General features: G+C 39.4%; 1 protein-coding gene across 3 annotated transcripts in view; it reads left to right on the forward strand.

The window, feature by feature from the left end:
• The window catches only part of atrn (attractin), a 111,166-nt gene that overhangs the window by 58,447 nt on the left and 25,459 nt on the right, over window positions 1-27,260 (forward strand). For all 3 annotated transcript variants that reach the window (XM_062996057.1, XM_062996056.1, XM_062996058.1), the window contains exons 21-26: window positions 1,515-1,567; window positions 3,522-3,616; window positions 6,397-6,475; window positions 7,262-7,419; window positions 17,749-17,810; window positions 22,987-23,065. In XM_062996057.1, coding sequence (XP_062852127.1) covers window positions 1,515-1,567; window positions 3,522-3,616; window positions 6,397-6,475; window positions 7,262-7,419; window positions 17,749-17,810; window positions 22,987-23,065 — 526 coding nt within the window. The remainder of the gene's footprint in view (window positions 1-1,514; window positions 1,568-3,521; window positions 3,617-6,396; window positions 6,476-7,261; window positions 7,420-17,748; window positions 17,811-22,986; window positions 23,066-27,260) is intronic.

Raw genomic sequence — 27,260 nt, forward strand, 5'->3', positions numbered from 1 at the left:
GTAGAGTTGATGTCAGGGCTCTTTGCAGGCAACTGGAGATCCTCTACAACAACTTTACTTGCTGTAATACACTCTAATACAGTGTTTTTTTGTTTTGTTTATTTTGTCCATGATTTTTTAGCTTGACCCAGGCATAACAAACAACGCATCTTACTCCGACAGTTTACTAAAACACAAAACAAAAAAATACTTAATTAATGAGTGAACCACCATGGTTTGGAAAGTGTAAAGTCTGCACAAGGGGGCGATGGTGTACAATCATTTCATGCTTGTTAACACTCGTTTATTTAATTATTATTTCTCTCTGCGACCATTTTTTTGGTTTGCGACCCAGAGTTTGAAAAACCCTGCTCTAATACATTGTTTTACATGTACAAAGTTAATAATATACACTGATTAGCCAAAAGATTGGGACCACTGTCTAAAAATGGGCATGGCAATGCCTATTTCCTGACAGTTATGCATGTCATGGTTAGTGATTTATCAAATGTTGGACTGATGGTAGTTATTTTGCAGTTATTTGCTTATCTCTGTTGAATGCAGCAGATATGATCAGGCATGAAGGCTTGAGTGACTTTGATAAGGATCAAATTTTTAGGGCCAAAGAACTGAGTTAAAGAGTCTTTAAAGCAGTAAGGGGTTTGGAGGCAGCCAGGGTGAGTCCCCACCGACAGTGGTCCAAACCATCAACAGGTTGTTGGGTGGCCAAGACTCACTGCTGGAGGACATGAAATGGCACCTGGTACAGACTAATAAGGGCTACCCATTGCAGCTCAACTCTAATACAGGTGATAAAGTGAATGTGTCATAAAACAGTGCATCAAACCATCATGTGTGTGGGGCTGTGTAGTCACAGACCAGTCAAAGTGCCCATGCTAACTCATGTCCACAATCAAAAGCACCTATAGTGGACACACAGGCATCGGAACTGAACGTGGAAGCAATTGAAGAATCTTAATTGGTCTGACAAATATTGTTTTCTCTGTTGAAGAGATGCCACCAGGATGCACTGTAGGATGATCCACCTTGCAACATACAAAAAAAATGCTGGTAATGCCCTGGTACCAGATACCACAGGTGCAAATTCAGATGACTTGTGGAGTTCATTTCTTGGGTGGCTCGCTGGGTAGCTCTGTCACCTCACAGCAAGAAGGCTCTGGGTTCGATTCCTAGGTGGAGTGGTCCGGGTGCTTTCTATGTGGAGTTTGCATGTTCTCCCCATGTCTGTGTGGGTTTCCTCCAAGAGCTCAAGTTTCCTCCCACAGTCCAAAGTGATGTGCAAGTGAGGTGAATTGGAGACACAAAATTGTCCATGACTGTTTGACATTAAACTTTACCTGTTCTGTCATGAATGTAACCAAAGTGTAAAACATGATGTTAAAATCCGAATAAAATAACGTCCATTCCTCAGGCTAGTGGTTCTAATGTTTTAGGCTCATCAGTGTGTATGGATATTTTATATATTTAATTATTATTTTTATTAATGTGTCTTGTGTTTTTCCTCTCTTTTCTAGGTGTGAAGTGGAGAATCGTTACCAGGGCAACCCTCTCAAAGGAACGTGTTATTGTGAGTGTCTGAGAACAGAATTAATCACACCAAACAGGGCAATGGAGAAAAGTTCGCTTTGCATATTTTTACTTATTTTTAATGGCTCATCTTCGGCTCATCTGCTTGTGTGATTGTATGTGCCTTTGGGTCAGAGAACGTTGCAAAAACTGGCAGTAAATCCCCTCTGGCTTTAGGTAAAATGATGAAGATTCTGTTTATTTGGACCTGCCATTATTACAATGAATTCTGTAGCTCCTTAACCAGCTACAGTGAGGAAAATAAGTATTTGATCCCCTGCTGATTTTGTAAGTTTACCCCCTTACAAAGACTTGAACAGTCTATAATTTTTATGGAAGGTTTATTTTAACAGAGAGAGACACAATATCAACAAAAAATCCAGAAAAAAAACATTAAATAAAAGTTATAAATTAATTTGTATTTAATTAAGGGAAATAAGTATTTGATCCCCTACCAATCAGCAAGAATTCTGACCCCCACAGACACAAATGTGCACAAAAGGCACACAAATTAGTCCTGTCCCTGTATAAAAGACTCTCGTCACAGAATCAGTTTCTTCCGTTCAAATCTCTCGACCACCATGGGCAAGACCAAAGAGCTATCAACTTGTTGGTGCAATAATTCGAAAATGGAAGAAATACAAGATCACAGTCAATCACCCTCACTCTGGAGCTCCATGCAAGATCTCACCTGGTGGGGTAAGAATGATTCTGAGAAAGGTGAGGTCAGTCTAGAATTACACGGGAGGAGCTCGTCAATGATCTCAAGGGAGCTGGGAGCACAGTCACCAAGAAAACCATTAGTAACACACTTCGCCGTAATGGATTGAGATCCTGCAGTGCCCGCAAAGTCCCTTTGCTCAAGAAGGCTCATGTACAGGCCCGTCTGAAGTTTGCCAATGAACACCTGAATGATTCAGAGAAAGCTTGGGAGAATGTGATATGGTCAGATGAGACCAAAATTGAGCTCTTTGGCATCAACTCCACTCGCCGTGTTTGGAGGCAGAGAAATGCCCGGTGGGGATGGTGTTCTTGGGGTCATATCCAGCATTTCTCTGCTCCCAGCTCCCTTGAGATCATTGACAAGCTCCTCCCGTGTAATTCTGGACTGACCTCACCTTTCTCAGAATCATTCTTACCCCACCAGGTGAGATCTTGCATGGAGCTCCAGAGTGAGGGTGATTGACTGTGATCTTGTATTTCTTCCATTTTCGAATTATCGTTCCAACAGTGGTCTCTTTCTCACCAAGCTCCTTGCTGATGGTCTTGTAGCCCATTCCAGCCTTGTGCAGGTCTACAATCTTGTCCCTGATGTCCTTTGATAGCTCTTTGGTCTTGCCCATGGTGGTCGAGAGATTTGAACGGAAGAAACAGATTCTGTGACAGGAGTCTTTTATACAGGGACAGGACTAATTTGTGTGCCTTTTGTGCACATAACCGGTCTGTGGGGGTCAGAATTCTTGCTGGTTGGTAGGGGATCAAATACTTATTTCCCTTAATTAAATACAAATTAATTTATAACTTTTATTTAATGTTTTTTTTTTTTTCTGGATTTTTTGTTGATATTCTGTCTCTCTCTTAAAATAAACCTTCCATAAAAATTATAGACTGTTCAAGTCTTTGTAAGGGGGTAAACTTACAAAATCAGCAAGGGATCAAATACTTATTTTCCTCACTGTACATAGCATTTTGTATTCCATTACATATACCTGCTCTAGAGCTGCAGATGCCAGGAAGAGTTGGGACTGAGCTGGAATAACATTGTGCTGATAGAGATGTGAAATGTTTGTGCATGCACACATTTATTTAGATCAAGTCAGATTAATTTTATCCCTCAACTTTAGAGGTGGAAATTAATTGTAGGTTCAGCTCCATTTCATATCAGAAGATGATCTAAGGCTGCCAGTGGCATCAGTCTCACACAGTCTTACCACCTGTGTGTCTTTCACACCCAGACACTCTGCTGATAGACTACCAGTTCACTTTCAGCCTGTCTCAGGAGGATGATCGCTACTACACCGCCATTAACTTCGTAGCAACACCAGATGAGGTGAGATTAAAACATCAGCCCTACAGCCTTACGTTAAAACGTGTTTTTAATTTGTGATCAGTAAGCCATTTCAGGGTTTACAATTTTGTATCATATCCCTGTGAAAACCAGGTTTAAATATAATTTGCTGGATGTGCCACTGTGCCGTCATGCCGTCTAATGTTAATTGTTACAAATATATAAGAGTGAGTGTGATACAGCAGCATGGCACATGTAAACCTGAGTTCTATTCTCGGCTACAGTTTTGCATTTTCTTCACTTTCTTAAACACATACAGAGTGGATGGATTGTTGGCTCTTAATCATCCCCAGGCGTGAGTGAATGAATGTGTAAGTGCGTTGTGCCCTGTGATGGATAAGTGCCCTGTTAAAGGTGTGTTACTGGGTAATGCTTTTTATCAGGGCCAGTGATAGCTCAGTGGTTAAGGTACTGGACTAGTAAACAGAAGGTTGCCGGTTCAAGCCCCGCCATCACCAAGTTGCCACTGTTGGGTCCCTGAGCAAGGCCCTTAACCCTCAATTGCTCATCGTGTTCCGCTCATTGTGTAAGTTGCTTTGGATAAAAGCGTCTGCTAAATGCTGAAAATGTAAATGTAAATGTAATGCTAACTGACTGTGACCCTGATCAGAACAAAGCAGTTGGTAAAATAACTACATGTAAAATATTTTAACATTGTCTGTGGGCTTTTCTCTATTAAGGAATGACCCTGGTGCTAATGGACTATACTGAATTGGGACATTCTTAGCTAAAATTATGAATAGGTAGTACTGCTTTCAGCAACATTAAGGGAACTTGAGCAGCATCAGTATGGGCATAAAAAAAACTAATGCCATGATGTTATTCCTGACACACTTTTGATAACAGTCTTGTGCTTAATAATACTATGACACTTAGTCATGGCTTTTTTTTGCATTTTTATCAAGCAATACACAGACTAATACACAAGGACAAGCATTTCAACTCTGCAAGTAATCTAATCTCTGGAAAAGCATGGGCATTTTGTAAAATGTGCAAGTACAAAACAGAGATTCTCAGTGTTTTCACTGACCAAATTAATGGTATTTTGTAAATATAGACAAGTTTAGAATGTCTTGCCTTGCACAGTCAGAAAAGGATGGGTCAGAGGCATGTTTACCACTGTTACATCACCTTTTCTATTAATTACACTTTATAATTGTTTGGGAACGGAGGTACTTATTGTTGCAGTTTTGCACTTGAAATCTTTCCTCAATGATGTTTAGCTTCTAAACTGTCTGTAGTCCCTGTTGTCTGATTCTCCACTTGCTGCAACAGAGAACTCTTTGTCTGTTTTTTCCCCAAAACAAGCTGAAACGTGGACTTTATCTGACCCACAGAATACATTTCCCCCGTCTCTTTTGTTCCATCTGAGAGGAGTTTGGGCCCAGAGAACCAAACAGAATTGATGTATGGCTGTTGTAGTAGAGTTTCAGGGCTGTGTTAAGTGACAATGGATTTCCAAAGTCCTCCTGAGCCCACATAGCTTTATCACAGTAGCATGAAAATACCCTCAGTAAGCTCAAAGGTCATGCACGTTCTCTAGTGGTTTCCAGTCTTGCCCTGCTGAGATTTCTCTGGTTTTCCTGAATCACATCACAATATTTGACACAAAGTAAAAGTCTTTAGTGGGGCAGCTATGGTTTACACCACACCAGCGCAGAGATTCTGAACTTCTCGGTTCGAAACTCTGCGTTGCCACCGGTCGGCTCGGCACCATCTAGCGGGCATAATTGGCAGTGCCTGCAGCAGACACGTTTCTGCTAGGGCGGGATGACCTTAGTATGTGGGTTGGGTTTTCAAACGCTGTGTAAGGACCCTGATTAGCAGATAGAGAGGCACCAGAATGCGTGGGTGAAAAAGGGTTCTGCTAAGGGCTGTGTCGGAGGAGGCGTGAGCAGCAATATACCCACCTCAACTGCAACTGGGGATCCCCCAGCAGCAGAAAACAAATTGACTACACGAAAATGGGAGTAATGCATAAATAAAATAGATAAAAACAAAACACAGCGTTCTTTTAATTTGACCTAAAATTATTTAAATCTGTTATTCAGAATTGAAATTTCATTTTTTAAACTTAAGAACAAAATATGACTTTTTTCGCTAGTAATCGGCGTATTTACAGTCACTTTATTAACAGACCAGTGGATTGTAATTTACAGTAAAACCAGTAGATGCAGCCTGTGTTATTTAGAAGGATATTATGCTGTTAGTGTTGTTATTAGTACTCTGAATTGAACCATACTTGAGAATCAGATCCAACAACAGTATGGGAAGAGAAACAATTCTGTCTATGCATGTCTGTTAATAGAAATGAACAAAACACAAATGAACTGTCAGTTAAATCAGATACTTGTTTACAAACTGTTATGAACTGTATGTACAGTATGCTGTCTATGAAGCTGGTCTCACAGATGGTTTGCTTTGCTAGTACAGTTCTCAGTGTATGAGCGTGGACCTTTCAGTTCTTCCCTATTTTTAAATAAATCACACTTAAAAACACATGTTGTAAGGCTGTACTGGATGGTTTACTGGAGAAGTGCAACACACTGTTTGATTTCTTGATTTTTGTAATTGCTGTTTTGGTTGTTAACCAGTGTTTAATACAGTTTATTAGTCGTGTAGCTTGTTTGAAGCCTATCTTACTCTGACCTTATAAATAAAGGATGAATGTAGAAACATTTTGGTGAATGCAACCTTATTTTACATGCCAAGAATCCACAATTATAATTTTAGAATTAAAATGTCCTTTTTGTATCTTTTAGCAAAATCGAGACCTGGACATGGTTATTAATGCCTCCAAGAATTTCAACCTCAACATTACTTGGGCCTCCAGCTTTGCAGGTTTGACATCTTTATCTAAAACTGCTATTTAACATGTTAAATGTTTATTCAAAGGAAAACAGCCAGAGCATTTTAACAATTTAAAAAAAAAAAAAAAAAAAAAAAAAAAAAAAGCGGTTAGATTTACGTAGGTTGTGACAATTATTTAATCAGTGGTTTCCAATCTTTATAGCCAGTTGAATCTTTTCAATCTAAATGATTGCATGAAGATTATGAGTTGGCTAACGTGGCAACAGACTTTTAAAATAAATGACATGGCCGCTAAGGTGGCACAGCGGTAAAAACACGCTAGCACACCAGAGCTGGGATCTCGAATACGGCCACCTGAACAATGAGTGGCTGTTGTTCAGGGATGGGAAAGCCGGACCAGGGTTCCTCATAACTGGTGCAATTACGACCTCTGCTGGCTGATTGATGGCTCCTGCACAGAGTTGGGGAATAGTGCTGATCAGGGTGTGGCTCTCTCTGCACAGAGCTGATGCACATATGAGCTCTTCGTGCAGGTGAAAAGATGCAGTTGGTACTGATCACGTGTCGGAGAGGGCGTGTGTCAGTTGCGAAGCTCCTCAGTCAGTGGTGGAGGGTTGTATCGCTAGAGGCGAAGCGTAACGCAACCAGAGTAATTGGATACGACTAGATTGGGGAGAAAATTAAGGGGAAAATCTGAGCAAAAAGGGGGGGGGGGGGAATACATTAAAAAAATAAATGGCATAATGGTATTAATGCACTGTACTGTACATATAATGTTTTTAAAATTGCATTCTCATTCCTGTTGTCCTTTTGTAGCTGGTACGCAGTCTGAAGAAGAGATCCATATTGTCTCCTGTAGCAACATCAAGGAATTTAAAGACAGTTTCTCCAATGAGAAATTTGATTTCCGTAGCAACTCTAATGTCACCTTCTTCGTTTACGTCACCAACTTCACCTGGCCAATGAAAATACAAGTAAGTGTTTTTTGGACAACTATTGGGTTTAGACACACACACACACACACACACACACACTTCAACAGAAATATATGTGTAAAAGACAGTTGTAATACTAAATTTATAAATAATACTAAAATTAAAAATAATACTACATTTTAGGGGATACTATACAGTGCTGCTGATGAATGGGTATAAGACAATGGGTATAAGACTTTTAAGACCTTGAATATTTCTAGACACCATTGGGGGTGTTGTCTGGAAGTTCCAAAATTATGACCCTGAGGTGGCTTGGAGTCACAAACATTGAAGGATCAATCATGTAGGGGAAAACTTGTCCAGCTACCAAAGAAAATCACAAACATTATTTATATTTTTATATTAATTAAAAGTGCTAATATAGTATGTACATTGCATCAGGAAAAAAAACACAATCAACCAAGGTGCAAAGAAATACTTTTTTTAAATGTACAGATCTAGACTGTTGACACAATGGAAACTGGACCATTGGTGACGTACACATCTCGCTCGTGTAGCTTTTTATCTAAAAACAAGGTACACAGAACTGGGTGCTGACTACACTGTTAAAAAACCCACGATACAATGTATTGACATGCCCCTGCTTAAAGAAAAAAAGCATCAACAAGGGTAAACAAAAATGTTACATGTGACATTATGAATTAACAGATATACACAGGCACTTTAAGGTAGAATGTTATGCCTTCTGTGCTGAAATTAAACCTTGGTTATAAATGGACTTTCCAGCCAGACAGTGATCCTAAGTGACAGTACAACCAAAGCTTGGTTGAGAAATCAGTCTGATGATCTTTGGTGTGATTTGAAGAGAGCAGTTTCAAGATAAAAGCCATCAAACCTCAAAGGGCTGGAAGCTTAGGTGAAGATTCCACATGAGGTGTCATAAGCTTAATAAAATTGCTTATTACAGGTTATTGGAGGTAATCAAGGCAAAAAGGATGTTGTAGCCTAGTGGATAAGGTACTGAACTAGTAATCAGAAGGTCACTGGTTCAAGCCCCATCAGGTTGCTGCTGTTGGTCCCCTGAGCAAGGCTTTTAACTCTTGATTGCTTAGACTGTATACTGTCACAGTACTGTAAGTCATTTTGGATAAAAGCGTCTGCTAAATGCTGAAAATGTAACAATGTAAAATGTGTTCCACTAATATAGAGGCTGGGGGTTGAAATATGTCAAATTATGTTATCCTGAGTTAATCACCTGCATCTTGTCTCTCTTTACACTACATCATTTCCTCATGTGCACATTACAGGACTGCAGTTCATTTAACAAAGAATCTACTTGTGACTTACAGGTAGATTCCCATGTAAATGTGTATGTAAGTGTGTGTGGAGTTTTCTGGTTAAATAAGTGCAAATAGAGGTAGCAGGTTTTAATACTCTCCAGGGTGCCTCAGTTGATTGTAAGCACATGTCTAAGTGCCATGATCTCCTCCGTTCCTTCTTCCTTGCTTCATTTTCTGTATTCCATGGTCAGACAGCCTAGTCTGGAAGTGAGTTGGCCGTGTTTTAATTTCCCACCTCCTTTCCCTCTTCTCTCCACTCCCCTGCTTTTGGAGGCCAGCATAGAGCTGCTTTACTGGGACTGGAACACTCTGGATGTGTATTTGGTTCACCACTCTCTGAAAAAGCACATTTACTTTACGGCATTAGAGAGATTTAAGATCAGTTATGCTTTAGCTCGTTTTACTGACCGGCTAAAGTTAGATACTACTTCTCAGGTCAGGAGGATGAGCGAGATCTTGAGGGGCTGAAGAATCATTGGGGAGGTGAGCTCGAGGAGCACAGAAGAGCTTTTGTTGGAATAGGGAGGGGGTTAAAGTAAAGTGCTTCTGTAAGAGGCCTAAAAGGGCCTGTAGGTGATAACTGGTGTTTAAACGGTCTAAAAACATGGGGTGTTTAATGGAATTTTAAGTTAAAGCATATGATTACTTGAGGGAAAGAGGAAGCAGAATTGAGTGAGTCTGAGAGGTGAAGTTAGGAGGCAGAGTGGAAAGTGAGGGAGGGAAAAAGAGATGGCACGGAGTGAGATCTTAAAACTGAAGAATGTTTTCATCTCAGCCTGCAGCACTAAGATTCCTGCCTTCTGTTTCCTTCTGCTTTCCTTTGCATGTGGTCAAAGGCTCTGTGCCTTCTGTAGTTCTTGGCCAACAGCTTTAATGTGTGTGTGTGTGTGTGTGTGTGTGTGTTTGTGAGAGAGAAGATTTTCATATGCCTTGTTTTTTCAGGCTGTGTTGCATGTACTTGTGGGAGAGAGAACCTAATGAAGACTTTCCCCCTCTTTTCATGACCAACTTGCATAAATGGCAAATCACGTCTGCCTACTGTTAATTATCTGCACACGTTTCACTCTCTCTCTGCCCTTTGACAAGTCGGTAAGAACCTTGTTCAGTCCTGACCATCTGATGGTCTGGCAGCTGAAAGGCTGACTGACTTTATATGATGTGGCTTCACTGTTCTTTCATTTTTAAGTTTGCCTTGTCAGTTGTAATTTTTGCATTGATTTAGCTATGAAAACTCTCAAGGTGCTATTATTTTCTGACTGGCATTTTTCCTTGACAGATTATTGGGCTTGTCTGCATTTTGTCTTGCACCATTATGTCTTGGTAAAATACAATAGAAAGAAAAATATGTAGAAATTGGAAATACAGTGGTACCTTGTAACTCAAAATCTTTGAGCCTCAACGCCCTTCGTCGGGAAATTTGTACCCTTAAACTCAACGTTTCCCTTAAACTCAACGTGTTCAGTTTCTTTTATCTATTTATTTAATTTGAAATTAACAATGAACAGCTGCTTTGTTCAGCACTCGGCTTGAGTGGTGCAGTAAAACATCATCAAAGTGTGAATATGAGACGGATCTGCATTTATGTGGAATAACAGTCAAATCCACTCTGAAAGCTCCACATGTCTGTGTTTAGCTGGATTTTCCTAACTTAATGTGACTTAATGTATTAAAAGAACGACACAGGAACACTTAACCTCTATTAATTATTACTGCTCATAAATAAAGCAGTACATTAATAAAAATTCCTCGCTTGTTTTAGTACATTAAGTCACGTTAAGCTTTGTGTGCCAGCACAGCCAGCGCAAAAGCTATTTTGCCGCTTCTCATGTGAATGCGCCTTTACTGAATGGAATACGGTATTCTTAGATCAAGCATCTCCACGATTAAGAAGCATAAGGAAACAATAAAGAAGTAAAGGTAAAGTGCAGGTTTTATTGTAATTTTATTGATTGTTAATAGTTTTTAATTGTTTTTCTGTGTATTTTATATTATATTTGTGTTAGTTTCAGTGTATAAGTGTTGAAAATAACCCCATTATTTTACTTTAGCCTAAAATATATGCAGTTCCACAGAACAATGGAATTAACATTGCTTTGGTTGTGCTGTTGTTCAGGATCGTTGTCTGGCTGGAAAGTTTATTTACAACCAAGGTTTAATTTCACCACAGAAGGCAGAACATTCCTTCTTAAAGTGCCTAAGTATACCTGTAAATCCATGATGCCATTAACATTTTTGTTTAATCTTGTTGACTACAAGACTATGCTTTTTTTATTTAATCAGGGGCATGTCAATTAACATTAACAGGTTTCCCATACATCCTTATGGGACAAAATACCTCAGCATCTTTTAAACTCGAAAAGGCTCATGCACTCCTCTTGACTGTCAGACATACAGTATATCTATTAGTCCCCATAAACGCTATGTGATTTGTTCAGACTTAAAATCCTGCATACAGGCTCTTGAATCCATGAAGACAGACCACCCAATAATCAGAGAACTACTCAGTATGCACAAAGAACTTTACAGCCAAGGTTTTTCCTTCTTCTGAATCTTTTACTGCTGGATTCAGTGCCAGGTCACTGTGGCATAGAAGGAAATGAAAAAGCACACAGCCTGGCAAAGGAAGCAAAAAATCGAGACATTACTTGGAAATACGTTCCCAAAACTAATGCTTACCCACAAATCAGAGTTTACTGCAGAGAGAAATGGCAAGAAGAGTGGTCCAGCAATCCGCAAAATAAACTACATGAAATAACTCCCAACATCAGTATTTCACACAATCGAGACTTTTTAAATAGACAAGACCAGACGATTATAACCCGCTGCCGAATAGGCCATACTGCCCTCACCCACCGACACCTCCTGGTTGGCGAGCAGGCACCAGTTTGTCAATTCTTTGCTAATCCCCTAACAGTTAAACATATTTTATTAGAATGCGCTATGGTTTCTACTATCAGAGACATTTTTTACAGCGTCGAGAATATAAAAGTACTGTTTGAGAGGATTCCTCCAGTTAAAATTGTTAATTTTTTAGGAAGTCTAAATTTAATAGCCAATACGTTGCTGATATGGCAATAAACCCAAACAAACAAAATTTAAACTCGACGCCACTCCCAGAACCAATTGACGTTGAGTTTCAAGGTACTGTAAATTAAAACACCCAAGATAGGCAGTGTTACATTCTGTAATAATACTGATTAAACTGATTGAAAAATGAAAAAGCAGTGTTTCCTATATTTACTTTGACTTATATTATTGCAGAAAGTATGTTTAATCTGGTCAGCTTAATTTCATTTGTTAATATACATCCATTCCTGTATTTCAGGCCTGCAACACATTCAGAAAATACGTTGGGATGGAAGCAATTTCATTTCATCCTTCAGTGAAATAAAAGTCAAAGTAAATCTAAAACAGTTTTTTTTCTAATTTGAATTTTCCATACTGTCCCAACTTTTTTCTAATTTCAGGTTGCAGTTTGCGTTATACCACATCATTTAGAAATGAAATTGCTTGGCAGCCCAGGCACAGTTTCACTGGCTGTCATCAAAAACAGGATTCTGTCAGTCTAAGTTCTTTTTAACTGCAGATTCAAAAAAGCTATTTATGTGTATGCTTTGAAGCAGGCTGTTGAAAATGTGTCTATCTGCATATTACATGAAATCAGAAAATTATGTGCATGACAGAAGTGCCATTTATGAAATAAGGGGTTTGAAAAAAGTATTTCACTCTTGCAGGGCAAAAAATGTGACAGACTGACAAGCTGGAAAGCTGCCATCCTATGTGAATGTCATTAGAGGTCACTGAGCTATTTAATGTGGCTTGTTCTTATGCCAGTGTTTGTCTGGAGATTGCATGGCTGTACGCTTGATTTTACACACATATTACCAATGAGTGTGCATGAAATAGCTAAATCCACCAGTTTGTGGTGGTCTTTCCTGCTTGCTTTTATAATAAATGTATTAATTTTAATAGTAATTGGATTTAAATTGCATGGTAATTTTTTTTTAATTCAATTTATTCTTATCTTATTTATGCAAGAGAAAAGGTATTCTACTACCAACAGGACATACACTGATCAGCCATATCATTAAAACCACCTCCTTGTTTCTACTCACTGTCCATTTTATCAGCTCCACTTACCATATAGGAGCACTTTGTAGTTCTACAATTACTGACTGTAGTCCATCTGTTTCTCTTCATGCTTTGTTAGCCCCCTTTCATGCTGTTCTTCAATGGCCAGGACCCCCACAGGACCACCACAGAGCAGGTATTATTTGTGTGTTGGATCATTCTCAGCACGGAAGTGACACTGACATGGTGGTGGTGTGTTGGTGTGTGTTGTGCTGGTATGAGTGGATCAGACACAGCAGCGCTGCTGGAGTTTTAAAATACTGTGTCCACTCACTGTCCACTTTATTAGACACTCTTACCTAGTTGGCCACCTTGTAGATGTAAAGTCAGAGATGATCACTCGTCTAATGCTGCTGTTTGAGTCGGTCATCTTCTAGACCTTCATCAGTGGTCACAGGACGCTGCCCATGGGGCGCTGTTGGCTGGATATTTTTGGTTGGTGGACTATTCTCAGTCCAGCACTGACAGTGAGGTGTTTAAAAACTCTATAAGCGCTGCTGTGTCTGATCCACTCATACCAGCACAACACACACTAACACACCACCACCGTGTCAGTGTCACTGCAGTGCTGAGAATGACCCACCACCCAAATAATACCTGCTCTGTGGTGGTCCTGTGGGGGTCCTGACCATTGAAGAACAGAATGAAAGGGGGCTAACAAAGCATGCAGAGAAACAGATGGACTACAGTCAGTATTTGTAGAACTACAAAGTGCTTCTATATGGTAAGTGGAGCTGATAAAATGGACAGTGAGTGTAGAAACAAGGAGGTGGTTTTAATGTTATGGCTGATCATATATATTGCCCTTTTTCAGCCAGTTAAACTAACTCACTTATACTGATACTTGGGTTCAGTTTGACTAGACAAACACAAGCATTTCTAGTCATGTGAATTACTGGTTCTAGTTATTAACCAGTTATTAAGTTTAGGAATGGGGGGTAATTTTTACATGCGTGATTTGTGAGTTGCAGAGGACATTTAAAATGGGGCGAATGTTTTCTATACTGTAGCTCTTCAACACTATAATCTTAATCAAGTCTCATTATAAAATATTACTTAGTAGCTTGTAAGCAAAACTACAGAGCATTTAAATATGCTTCCACAATCCACTGTGTTTCAACAAGATGTTCTGGACACTAAACATAAAGGGTAGCAGCTTTGGTCCTTTTCAGTCGAGTAATTAGTCCATGAGTCAGGCTCGGAACTGTTTTTTTTGTTTCTGGAGTAATTAGCGCATGAGCCTTGTTACCCTGTGGTAAGCTTAATTAATCAGCCTATTGTCTCTATTCAGATTGTCCAGTCTCAGAAACCACAAGGCTTTTCTATTTTGTCTGGTCTCTGTGGCCATTTTCTGGCATTAGGTCCCATGGCAGCAAAGCATTTCCTTTTTACTTGTTTTTTTGTTGAAGTAGGAAATGTAATTGCTGCCATGGACAAATAAAAATGTTGTTATTACTTCTGTCAATGCAAATCATTTTTAAGAGAAGAAAGGTGCTCTGAGGGCACATTGTGTACAGGGATAGAAGTAGGTTTAGAATCTGATTTTCCAGTTATTTGGCAGAAATTTTTAGCGTAGTCAATTTTTCTTCTGCTTCTGGGGATCCCTGATTGCATTCGAGGAGGGTATATTGCTGCTCATGCCTCCTCTGACCCGTGTGCAGTTCTAGCGGACCCCTTCTTTTCACCTATGCATTCTGCACAGGCACCTCTATCTGCTAACCAGGGTCCTTACGCAGCATTTGAAGACCCCACCCACATAGTCCGGCCATCCCACACTAGCAGACACGGTGGCCAATTAGTGTCTGCTGCAGGCACTGCCAAATATGTCCGCTAGATGGCACCCAGCCGACCGATGGCAACACAGTTTCGAACCGAGGAATTAATTTGTAATTAAAATCATTTGTGTTTATCCTGGAAATGACAATGTTGCATAAGGTGTCATGCTTTGAATACACCAAAACAAAAAAAAGGTACATGGGGCACATGGGTGGCACGTCAGTCTAACGTTCCAGGACACCACAGTCGAGTGTGAGAACTCATGAGTTAAAATCTCAACAGAGCCACTTTCCGTCTACACAAACACAATTAGACGTGTTTGAGGGACGGAAGGCTGGATGGGGTCTCTTGTCGTTGTGATATGCGATCTCCGGGACTGGTCTGGGCATCTGTGCGAGTGGGGATTGAGTTTTGGGGTGGTCCCATGGAGCTTAGCATAGCTCTTAGTGCTGGGTTCCCACACAGCGCCAGATTACATACAAGTAGGTGAAAAGAGGTGCCGCAGGTTGGACACATGTTGAAGATGCTGTGTGGTGATCTGGCTTTCCTTGATCTGATTGGGGCTTGTGCAGCTGGCAGCGGATTCACAATCAGGAATTGGAAATGTCTAGATTGGGAGATGGGGGGAGGGGGGCTATATCCAGGGAGACTGGACTGAAAACATATTTGCAAAAATTGCAATCACTCTCTGAATTATGATAATTAAAAAAAACTAAACAATTAGGTGGTATGGTGGTGCAGCTAGTATAGTGGGTGTTGTACAACAACAGGTTTGATACATGCCTGTGGTCACTGTGAGGAGTTCAGGAGAAGTTTTCTATGTATTTTGTATATGTATATGTATTTTCTCTTTTTGCTTGTTTTGGAGGTGAGAGGAAATTTGAATATGATTGGCTGTTTTAAATTACTTTCTTGTGTGTGTGTGTGAGTAAATGTGTCAATGTTTGTTGTCTAGTGCTTTCACCTGAGCAGTTTCCAAAATAAAATGATTAGCAAAAATAAGTCTATATATACACTGATCAGCCATAACATTTAAATCACCTCCTTGTTTCTACACTCACTGTCCGTTTTATCAGCTCCACTTACCATAGAGAAGCACTTTGTAGTTCTACAATTACTGACTGTTTCTCTACATATTTTTTTACAACCTGCTGTTAGGTATTATTTGGGTGGTGGATCATTCTCAGCACTGCAGTGACACTGTGGTAGTGTGTGTTGTGCTGGTATGAGTGGATAAGACTCAGAAATGCTGCTGGAGTTTTTAAACACCTCACTGTCACTGCTGGACTGAGAATAGTCCACCAACTAAAAATATCCAGCCAACAGCGCCCCAGCAATAGATGAGCGATCGTCTCTGACTTTAAATCTACAAGGTGGACCAACTAAGTAGGAGTGTCTAACAGAGTGGACAGTGAGTGGACACAGTATTTAAAAACTAAAGCAGCGCTGCTGTGTCTGATCCACTCATACCAGCACAACACACACTAACATACCACCACCATGTCATTGTCACTGCAGTGCTGAGAATCATCCACCACCTAAATAATACCTACTCTGTGGTGGTCCTGTGGGAGTCCTGACCATTGAAGAACAGGGTGACTTCAGTCAGTAATTGTAGAACTACAAAGTGCTTCTATATGGTAAGTGGAGCTGATAAAATAGACAGTGAGTGTAGAAACAAAGAGGTGGTTTTAATGTTATGGCTGATCAGTGTATATATCTTTAATGAAGACTATCCTGATTAGGTTCATATTGAATTCAGAATCTAGAGTTATAAGAACGGGGTTTAGTCTATTGCAGGTTTTTATTTATTCACACTCCCTTGAACCTAAGTGGCAATTTTAAGTAGTCAGTGCACATACTGGCATGTTATTGGACTGTGGGACAAAACCAGACTACCGGAATGAAATTCAAACAGGGACAGGACAAACTTATTAAATTTACAGGTCCTTTTATATGCCGTCATGGCTATTTAACCTTTTTTGCAGGCCAAACAATACCTGACCACACTGAATAATGCATTCTATATTTCATTAACCTTCTGTATTTGATCACATCAGGGTTTAAATGTTTTCCCACTGCAGTCAAACTGCACCGAGGTTCGCGTGCAGCAGCCTGGAACGAGTCCACACAAGTGCAACTGTGCTTGTCTAAACAAACCTCACTACTGGGGTAAATGGACCAGTGTTTGATTCAAACAGAACAAATCATGCGCTTGTAGAAGCATCTAAATACCAATAAGGTAGTAGAAGTAGAAGCTTGGCTATCCAAAATGATTGGTTTAATCATTCATCTTTATTAACCACTTAATTTTGATAAAGGTTCTGTTGGTTCCTAACTGGAATAACTAGGGTTTAGAGCAGGAATACACCCAGAATGAAGCCTTTGGGTACCTACACATTCATGTACTTACTCACACCCAGAGGCAATTTACAGTAACAAATCCACCCAGCGGCATATTTATTGTAGATTGGAGAACAACTATGTACCTGCAGGCAATCCGAATAAACATGAGCAGAACCACTCCATTAACACAGTGACCAAACTACTAAACTAGGATCCCTTGCTGTCCACCTTTCTTGTGTCTGTTTTTTTAGTCCACGTAAAGCTGAGCAACACGGTCCCTGGGAACCAGGTTTTAAGCCCTTACTTAGTATCCAAAACCATACAAAGGGAGGACTGGCTGCTTTAAATTGTCACTAGGTGTGAGTAAATAAATAAATGTTTTACCAAGTGGAGCAATGACCCAGATAAAGCATTAAAAATGAAGCACAGTATTGAAATGAACGCTGATGTTGATTTGCATATGAATGCGAAGAGATTTATTCTGATAATGCAGGAGGAAATAAATCTGTGTTTTTTAAACTCTGTTTACCCTCATTTTTTGCATCTATTGTGACAAGCAATTGGAAATTCTGAACAAACAATGAAAAAATGAGGACAAAATAACATTTCTGAATTGGTCATTTTCCAGAGAACAGTAGGGTGGGGAATAGCAGCAGCAGATGGCAATGTTGGTCCAGGCTTTGTTGGTTGTGCACACCAGAGGCATGAGATTGCAGCAGAAATGAACTGTTCTCTGTACTTTTTTAACATGTATTTATATGTTCTTTTCTTTCAGATTGCATTTTCCCAGCAGAGTAACTTCATGGATCTAGTGCAGTTCTTTGTCACATTTTTCAGGTATGGAATTCTCCATCCTTTGTAAGTAGAAGTACAATAAGCAATCGAATCACGGTTCAGACAAAACGAATTAACATAAACATACCACTAATATATATATGTATATATATGTATATATATATATGTGTGTGTGTGTGTGTGTGTGTGTGTGTGTGTTTCTTTAAGCTGTGATTCCTTTCAGAGCTCTGCTTTACCTTTGTAAAGTCTAAAACCATGTTAATAATTCAACAGCCAGGGCTGGCTTGAGGAATAAAGCACTGGGACCACACCATCTTAAACACACTCTGTGAAAACTCTCACCTGGAGAAAACTGAACTCTTTCTCCAAGTCCCCATACAGCAATAGGGAAAGTACTTAGATTAGACTTAGATTTATCCAGTGTGCTGTGGTTGGCCATAGTTCCCCATCATTAGTTCTGTCAGCACAGGCACTGTGATGAATTACACTGTGCACTCTTTCAGCCTTGGTTGCTGGGTGGGCGGCAGTGTGTGCGATAGGGTATTAACAGAGTAAATCCTGCTACTCAGCGAGTAAACTTCATGTTTTTTTACTTTTATTTATTAAATGTATTTATTTTATGTGTTATATGGTAAATCCTGTTATCATTATTATTGTTAAATGATAAAAACTAGATTTTTCCAGGATTTAAAATAGACTACTACTAGAAATCACCCTTAAATTGTTTCAGAGCTTTAGCTCGTGAAGTACCTAACTCAAAATTTATTGGACGTCCCAATCCAATCCTCTGCAACTATAACAGTCTTTACTCTTTTCAGAAGGCTTTTCATAAGAATTTGGAGTGTGTCTGTGCCTATTCAGTCAGTACAGAGGATGATGCATGACGAATGCATCGTTTCATGCGCTTCCCTTCTTACCCTGCCACCCCCATCTCTCTGGAACAGGTTAAATCTAATTTCGTCAGACCATGTGACTTTTTTTTTGACCAAGCTATATGCTCCATAGCAAAATAGAACATTGTTTTCTGATTACCACAAACTAAACACCTCTTTAGTCCCAGTGAGTCACGATGTACTCATGCAACTGTGCATGTTTATCATACTGGGGCGGCACGGGGGCTCGGTGGGTAGCACTGTCGCCTCATAGCAAGAAGGTCCTGAGTTTGATCCCCAGATGGGGTGGTCCCGTTTTTTTCTGTGGGGAGTTTGCATGTTCTCCCTGTGTCTGCATGGGTTTCCTCCGGAAGCACAGGTTTCCTCCCACAGTCCAAAGAATGCAAGTAAGGAGAACTGCAGATACAAAATTGTCCAGGACTATGTTTAACATTAAACTTGTTAACTGATAAATCTTGTGTAACGAGTAATTACCGTTTCTGTCATGAATGTAACCAAAGTGTGTAAAACTTGATGTTAAAATCCTAATAAATAGATAATTATTATACTGACCTCTACTTCTAATGCCCCTTCTGACACGGGTACGGTACCGCATCTTTTCTCCTGCACGAGACGAGTTCATTTGGGGCGCAGTCTCGCGCACAGAGAGTCACACACTGATCTACACTGTCCCTTGCCCCCGATGCTGGTGTCATTGATCAGCCAGCAGAGGTCGTAATTGCATCAGTTATGAGAAATCCCCTTTAGCATTCAACCCTGATGGACAAGCCAATCATTGTCCGCATAGCAGGGCTGAGATACTATTATTATTACTGTTATTGTTATTATTATTGTTACGAGGGTTCTTCAAAAAGTTTCCGCACTTTTAAAACTGATTTATTAGGAATTTCAAAAAGAAATTACATCGCTTTTCTACTTAGTCACCTTTTTTTTTTTTCCAGTGTCGTACCAACTTTTTAATGCCATCAAAATGTTTTTGATTGAGTGCGTAGCCACTGATGCACCGCTGCTTTCACATCATCATCACATGAAAATCTTCTTCCCCTTAAAGCTTCTTTGAGTGTCCAAAAAGGTGTTAATCAGATGGCACTAAATCTGGACTGTGACCTAGTCATTGCAGTACAAATGTGCAATATTTAAAAAAACAATTTATTGTATCAAAACGTTTTTTATCTAAAATATTTTAATAATTTAAATTAGCAGTTTATGTTTTTAATTATAGGAACCCAGTGACTTTATCTCAAAAGCGTCAGTATAAGAATGTTAACAAATTTACTCTGTAAGGCATGTTGCAAAAATCGGGCCCCTTTGTGGGTTTTCTTTACTCACTCTAGTGTGAGTGACATTCCCCAATTTGATTTCAATCCAATTTTCGGTCCGTTTAGTGTCAGCATTGACAGCACTGCGACTAAACCAGATACATTTCGGAACTAAATCATTTTCCAGTACAGTGGAATGGGACTGCGTTTATATTCTCCATTTCAATTTGAGTTTTGCAGATAGGAGTTATTAGATGTCCTCTAAAATGGAAAACTAGGTTGGAAATGACACAGAACCTCACCAAACAAGAAATGGTTTCCTCCTCATACAGCACAAACAGAGCCACTCATACAGCATATATTAATGCTCTTATGAAGTGTCCATAAACTAATTTGCAGCCATTCCAATTTCACTATATTTGGAATTAAACTGGGTAAAAAACTCACAAATAAAAAAAAAGGTTGCACATGTCCTAAGGGCTGGAGAGGGAAAGGGAAGAGAGTCTTATGTAAGAGAAGCAAGTGGTTGTGTAGTAGCAGTTCACCTGCTTACAGAATAGTCAAAGTAGTAATCCAAAGACAATTATGTCTATACACAAATTAAGGGTTAAAGGCCTCGCTCAGGGGCCCAACAGTGACCAACAGTGGTGGTGATACTTGAACTGAAAACCTTCTGATTGCTAGTCCAGTACCAATACCTATCGATGAGTTACCACTGGCCTAAAAGTTTTAGGCAAGATTTTATATTTATATTTACAACAGCTTACAATTGTGAATTAAAAACAATGCAAGCATTTGTGGGTTAAGGACCTTGTTCAGGAGACAACTTGGCAATAGTGGGGATTGATCCATCAACCTTCTGATTAATAGTTCAGTACATGACAAAGTTAACTTTATATGCTTCTCAACACAAAAGTGTGCAAAGTCTTTTGAAGTTACACAAGATATTGTTAGCTGGCCTATTATCTGTAGCTGGGCATATTTTATATGGTATATTATTGAATATTTTTCAGCTTCTTGCTACTACTATAAAAATCACTGATAATGTGCTAATGGAAACCCATCATTTAATTCCCACGTCTCATTCAAGTGTAAGTGTGACAAGCAACCTGTGACTAGTGTTAGCAAGCTGACCTGCTTTTTTTAATTTGCATATTTATAAATCATTTCTACTCGGGTAAAGATAAAGATACAAATGTTCTTGGGCCATTTAGTAGTTTCTTGTGCATTATAACATGAGTTATGGTTTACTTTATAGTTTAAAGATGTAAATCTCTAATCAAATACAAGTGAAAAGAGATACAAGTTTGTGGGTACTAATATCTGATCATATTGACATAATCAGTAAGCTCTGTGTATTGCTTAGACCTACTTCAAAATATATTATTTGTGAGGACACCATAAACCTGTTGGACAAATCATTCCATAACCATAAGCGTTAATGTCCTCCACTCTTCTTTTCTAAGAAAGCTTTTCACAAGATTTTGGAGTGTGTCTGTATGAATTTGGGCCCATTTAGTCAATGGTGCAGAGAGTGAATTAGAATTAACTGTAACATAGATTGTGAGCCTGGCCTTCTCTTTGACTAAGGGTTATGTTGGTGGTCTATGCAGACCACTGAAGTTTCTCCACAACAGATGTTAAATCCAGGTCTTTGTGGATCTGCCTTTATACACATGTGCGCATTCCTGCTGGAACTGGAAATAAGTCTTCCTAAACTGTTGCCACAAAGTTCGAAGCACATGGTTTACATGATATAATTGATTTTATACACCTGTTTGCAATGGGTGTGGCTGAAACACCTGAACTTAATAATTAAGAGGGGTGTCTTGATCATAATATGTATGTACCACGATGTAACTGCACATCTAGGCTCCCTCCTTTTCAGTTTTTATTTTTTGTTCTGTTAGATGTTTTATATTCTTATTTTTTAAATTATTATAGTCTATTTTTTATATATTTTGTAGATTTTATATCTTAATTCTTATTCTTTCCTACCCCATTGTAATGTCGTTGTGTGATGTTTGTTTGATGTTTGTAATAATTGTAATTGCTGCTGCTACACCGCAATTTCCCTTCGGGGATCAATGAAGTCAATCAATCAATTAATCAATCAATCAAACAATCAATCAATCAATGTATATGTACACCAATCAGCCATAACATTAAAACCACCTCCTTGTTTCTGCACTCACTGTCCATTTTATCAGCTCCACTTACCATATAGAAGCACTTTGTAGTTCTACAATTACTGACTGTAGTCCATCTGTTTCTCTGCATGCTTTGTTAGCCCCCTTTCATGCTGTTCTTCAATGGTCAGGACTCTCCCAGGGCCACTACAGAGTAGGTATTATTTGGGTGGTGGGTCATTCTCAGCACTGCAGTGACACTGATGGTGTGTTAGTGTGTGTTGTGCTGGTATGAGTGGATAAGACACAGCAACGTTGCTGGAGTTTTTAAACACCTCACTGTCACTGCTGGACTGAGAATAGTCCACCAGCCAAAAAAATATCCAGCCAACAGTGCCCTGTGGGCAGCGTCCTGTGACCACTGATGAAGGTCTAGAAGATGACCAACTCAAACAGCAGCAACAGATGAGTGATCGTCTCTGACTTTACATCTACAAGGTGGACCAACCAGGTATGAGTATCTAATAGAGTGGACAGTGAGTGGACACTGTATTTAAAAACTCCAGCAGCGCTGCTGTGTCTGATCCACTCATACCAGCACAACACACACTAACACACTACCACCAGGTCTGAGAATGACCCACCACCCAAATAATACCTGCTCTGTTGTGGTCCTGGGAGAGTCCTGACCATTGAAGAACCGCATGAAAGGGGGCTAACAAAGCATGCAGACAAACGGATAGACTACAGTCAGTAATTGTAGAACTACAAAGTGCTTCTATATGGTAAGTGGAGCCGATTAAGTGGACAACGTGTGTAGAAACAAGGAGGTGGTTTTTATGTTATGGCTGATCAGTGTATATATGGTTTGTCTAGAGTAAGTTTCTATAACTGCTGTAGTTTCTAATTTGATTTTTTATATTCTGTTTGGTTGCAGCTGTTTTCTGTCTCTACTGCTTGTGGCGGCGGTCGTGTGGAAGATCAAGCAAAGCTGTTGGGCATCACGACGGCGAGAGGTCAGTGGCATAGCAACAGTCAAACTTAATAAACAAGTGCAATGCAAACAGACTAAATGTGCAAATACAATCTAACACGTGTTTAGTTTATCTAGTGATGAGTGTTTTATTACTCATCTGCAGAGTGAATTAAAAAAAATTAAAAAAGCAGCACCGGCTAGACACAATAAACTCCTGTTTCACTTTCACACTGGTAAAATGCAGCCTGCTGATTCGACATGTGAACTCTTACAGACCCTGTGCAAGTACATGGTCATGGTTACTGAGCAACAAAAAATGTTACAATCATGGTGAAAGGGAAAACTGAACTGAAGTTAATGAGCTCACTGATGCACAGCGGTCAAAGCCTAACGAGCTCCCGATCAGTAGTAGATAAAAATGACATGAGCCTTGTTAAAAAGTGCGTACGGATAGAATAATGTATCATGTTCCATCAGGTTGTACCTTAGAAGTCCATACCACAACTCAGCCATGATTTAGAGCTGTGCTTTCTTTTTACTATTATATCAGATACCTGTATACAGAGGAAGTGTCTACAAGATTAAAACATTTAAATATTGAACCTCGAAGAATAAAATAAGAATGAGGGAGAATGTTGTGCACTGTTTTAAGGAATAAGTACAAGTTAACCAGACATTCTGTAGCATCACCAGTCCTGAAGACTTGGCTTTAGTGATTGCCATTTGTTGTCTGTGTGGAGTTAGCATTATACTGTATATGGTCTGTATGAAAACCTAGTGAGCTTCCTTGCTGCCTACTGCCTACCTAGGCAGCTGCCTAAGTAAAGAGGATTCTAATAAGACATTGAATATATAAGGCAGATTATTCAGACACACTACTTAGACAGTGATTACGTCGCCACAGTTTTTGCTTACTAAGCTAACACAGTTAGCCTCAGGCCATAGGAACCAATGGGCTGAGGCGAAACAACCCTTCATGTACTGAAAACTATTAAATTGCCCTTGACAAGCCCAACTTTGCAAATGAATGACACATGTACACCTTTTTACAAATTGAATGAGAATTTATTTACATTTGAAAAGAACTTGCTTAGCATTCGTCCACCATATTTAAAATCTTTGACTAAAAAAGCTGTGCCGCACTGAACGCTGGGATTGCCTTTACCGCTATGGAAGCATTGGATGCTCCCTTTTTATTCAGTCAGTTTATAGATCCTAAATAAGGCATCTTAGTAGGCAGCATGTTAAGTCATCTAAGAATTCGGACAGCCCTCTTCTCGGGAGAGTGTGTAGGATGGCGTAAAATGCTGTCTATGTAGAGAGCTCACTAGGTCTGCGGACAGACCCATAGTCTCCATAGTAATCTAAAATTAGAATCCAGTTCTATTGGTTATTTTTCACTAATTTATAACTGGAATTATCACAGTAACAACACAAGTGACTGCATTATCACTACACACAAAGGCCAGGCTGTAACAAGTGGTCACAACACTGATATGCTTTCATTTAAACCCATGCTTTTATTCACATCAGCATTTTAAGGTACACAAAGTTCAGCATGAACAAAGTGCTCAGACCCACTTTGATCTGCTGTTTGGTTCATCGGCTCACGTGTTCTGCAACTTCAGGTTTTTAAAATTTTGTTGTTAGTAGTGACAAGATGAAAATCTTTTTCCTTTCTCAACCTGTTTCTCTTTCAAACACCAGCATACACATTCACAACTCAAGATGCATTCTTGCCTTGCAAGTGGTTTCTGAAGAGGGTCTGTCTTTACAAAAGATGAATAAATGCATGCACATACCTATGTAGTGCACCTAACAGTATGTATGTGGCCAATAAGAATATGTTTAGGGTTTGCTTAATATGTAGAACTAGAGCAGTTTGTGAAAAGTTCTGCCTTTTATAGTTGTGATCATGATTTATGAGAATTCTTCTGGGGTCAGGGTCTAAGCTTAAACTGAATGTGTTAGGTAGAAATTTTCTGTAGTATCTTTATAGTATATTGACAAGTTAAGAGTTTCATTTGTTGCTGAAGTGAAGGACAGTGCATCTGCTATGAGGTGTTTTGTCTAAGAACTGGTCCAAGCCTTGTCCAGTATGTCACACTCTTAGCAATGCCTAGTATATTTTCTTCCATCATTGTAAAAAATAATAAGCCTGGTTGTATATAAAGTCATGTATTTTTTTCATTACTATTGAAGAGCATGAATTTATTCAATACAGCCAGCATGCTGTGTGTTACATGCTTTTCTATTCACCTTTTAATACCTGAAATGTCTTTATTCTGATAATGTCTCTGCTATAATACAGAAAAAACTACAAGGTAGTAAGCTTGGGAACATAGCGTAGGTTTTTACCCACCCCCCACAGTGTTCCTATTTTTTTTGTAAAAGGGCACATGGTTTTTTTATTTTTTTTTATTTTGTTCATTCATATTCTTGAAAACAGCTTTAATGCTATTCGTCCCACACACAATCTCACATTCCAGGTTTTATTGACAAGACATTCAGTGTATGGCTTGTAAATAATTCCCTGTGGAAGAATCCATCAATAATTGTGTGCTGTCTGTTGATTACTTTTCCCCCCACAGCCTTTAACCAGCATGCAGCTTTTTCCTCTCTTTACCTCCAAACTAAGTTATTTTCAATACACTTAATGCAGTTCCTTTACTGCTTGCTCTACCACCACGCTGTCCGAGGAGAGCCGCATGCAGTCATGCATTTCCCACCTCGCTGGCTGCATTTTTTTTTTTTACTTACCAACATCAAACTTTCAAAGAGGAGTCATATCACCTACGGAAAGTCACACTATGCTTTCTGTGAATCACCCACCATTTGTGCCCCACCCTTTCAGTTGAGGTCACATTGCTGCAGCAGCAAAGTAACCAGACCTCCTTCCCTTAGGCACAGCCTGTTAGACGCTTGTCTAGGTCGATAGTTCAGCTGACAATGGAACTTGAAAACTTAAGCTTCATGTAGTGGCTGACTAGCATATTAAACCACTGCAACACCCTGGAGTCCCGGTGCTGTGTTGCTTTAACCCTTAGGAGTCTGATGTGGGAATGTTGGTGGTGGTCCCTGGGGCTAATATTTGTTCAAGTTTACCAAGTTTTACTTAGTAAGAATTACTTAGTAAGTAAGTTCTAATTAGTTTAAAACAGGTTTTATTTTGTAACAATTTTTAGTATAACTGCAAATAATATTTTTTGTCTCAATATTGTTGTGCTCATTTGGCACATCGGTAAAACATGCTTGCACACTAGAGCTGTCATTTTGAGCTCGTAAGTTCGAATCTCAGCTCTGCTACCTGCAGATTGGGCGCCTACACAGACAATGATTGTCTTGTTCATTGCATTGCATTTCGAAAGGGGATTCCTCATAGCTAGTGCAATTGGCTGATCTATGGTACCTGCAAAGAGACGGGGGTTAATGAAGATCAGTGCGTGACTCTCCAAACTTAAAACTGAGTCCAATATAAACTCTACTCAAGCAGGTCAAAAGAAGCAGTCGGCTACTGCACACGTGTTGTGGGGCTGAGGTTTAAGAGTCACGGTTCGCTACTGTTTCATTTGTTCAGGTACCCCAGACTGCACGTATTGCATTTTAATTTCATGACTGCTAGTATACACTCTTGTTTTGTAAAGTAAACATTCATGTACAAATCCCATTTCCAGACCTTTATTTAACTGACAGCTGCAAGAGAGAACTGGTTTGATGTTTGATCATTGTATTTTGTAAATTTAAATACTTTTTTAATTTGATGCTTGCAACACACAGGGACATGAAGCAAAATAAAAGTGCAAAGTATATAGAAATTAGACTGAAATATTCCACAATAAGCGGGTAAATTGCTAACAAGTGTGGATGTCACACCAGCTAGTAAAATAATTGTCATTTCTCAATACCACATTGCAAATAATTACTGTCTTTTACCAGCTACTGTACATACTATTATAAGAAATCACATGTAGGGTGAGACCATAAATCATGGTTGAATCTGTGTGTCCTTCGTGCCCTGTGGTACTTCGGTAAACCATTGTCACGTAACACAGTGCTGCTGCATCAAGAAATGCAATCTAAACCTTTGTCATGCTTTGTGAAAGCCATACATCAATTTTGCTACTGTAAACATAGCTCATTTCAGATGGACCATAAGAGAGTGCATACATGTGCTTTGGTCAGATGTGGTCAGTTCATGTTTCAGCTTGTTTTTCAGAAAAAAGGATGTTAAGTTC

The sequence above is a fragment of the Trichomycterus rosablanca genome, chromosome 5 (genome assembly GCF_030014385.1).
Source record: "Trichomycterus rosablanca isolate fTriRos1 chromosome 5, fTriRos1.hap1, whole genome shotgun sequence".
NCBI lineage: Eukaryota > Metazoa > Chordata > Actinopteri > Siluriformes > Trichomycteridae > Trichomycterus > Trichomycterus rosablanca.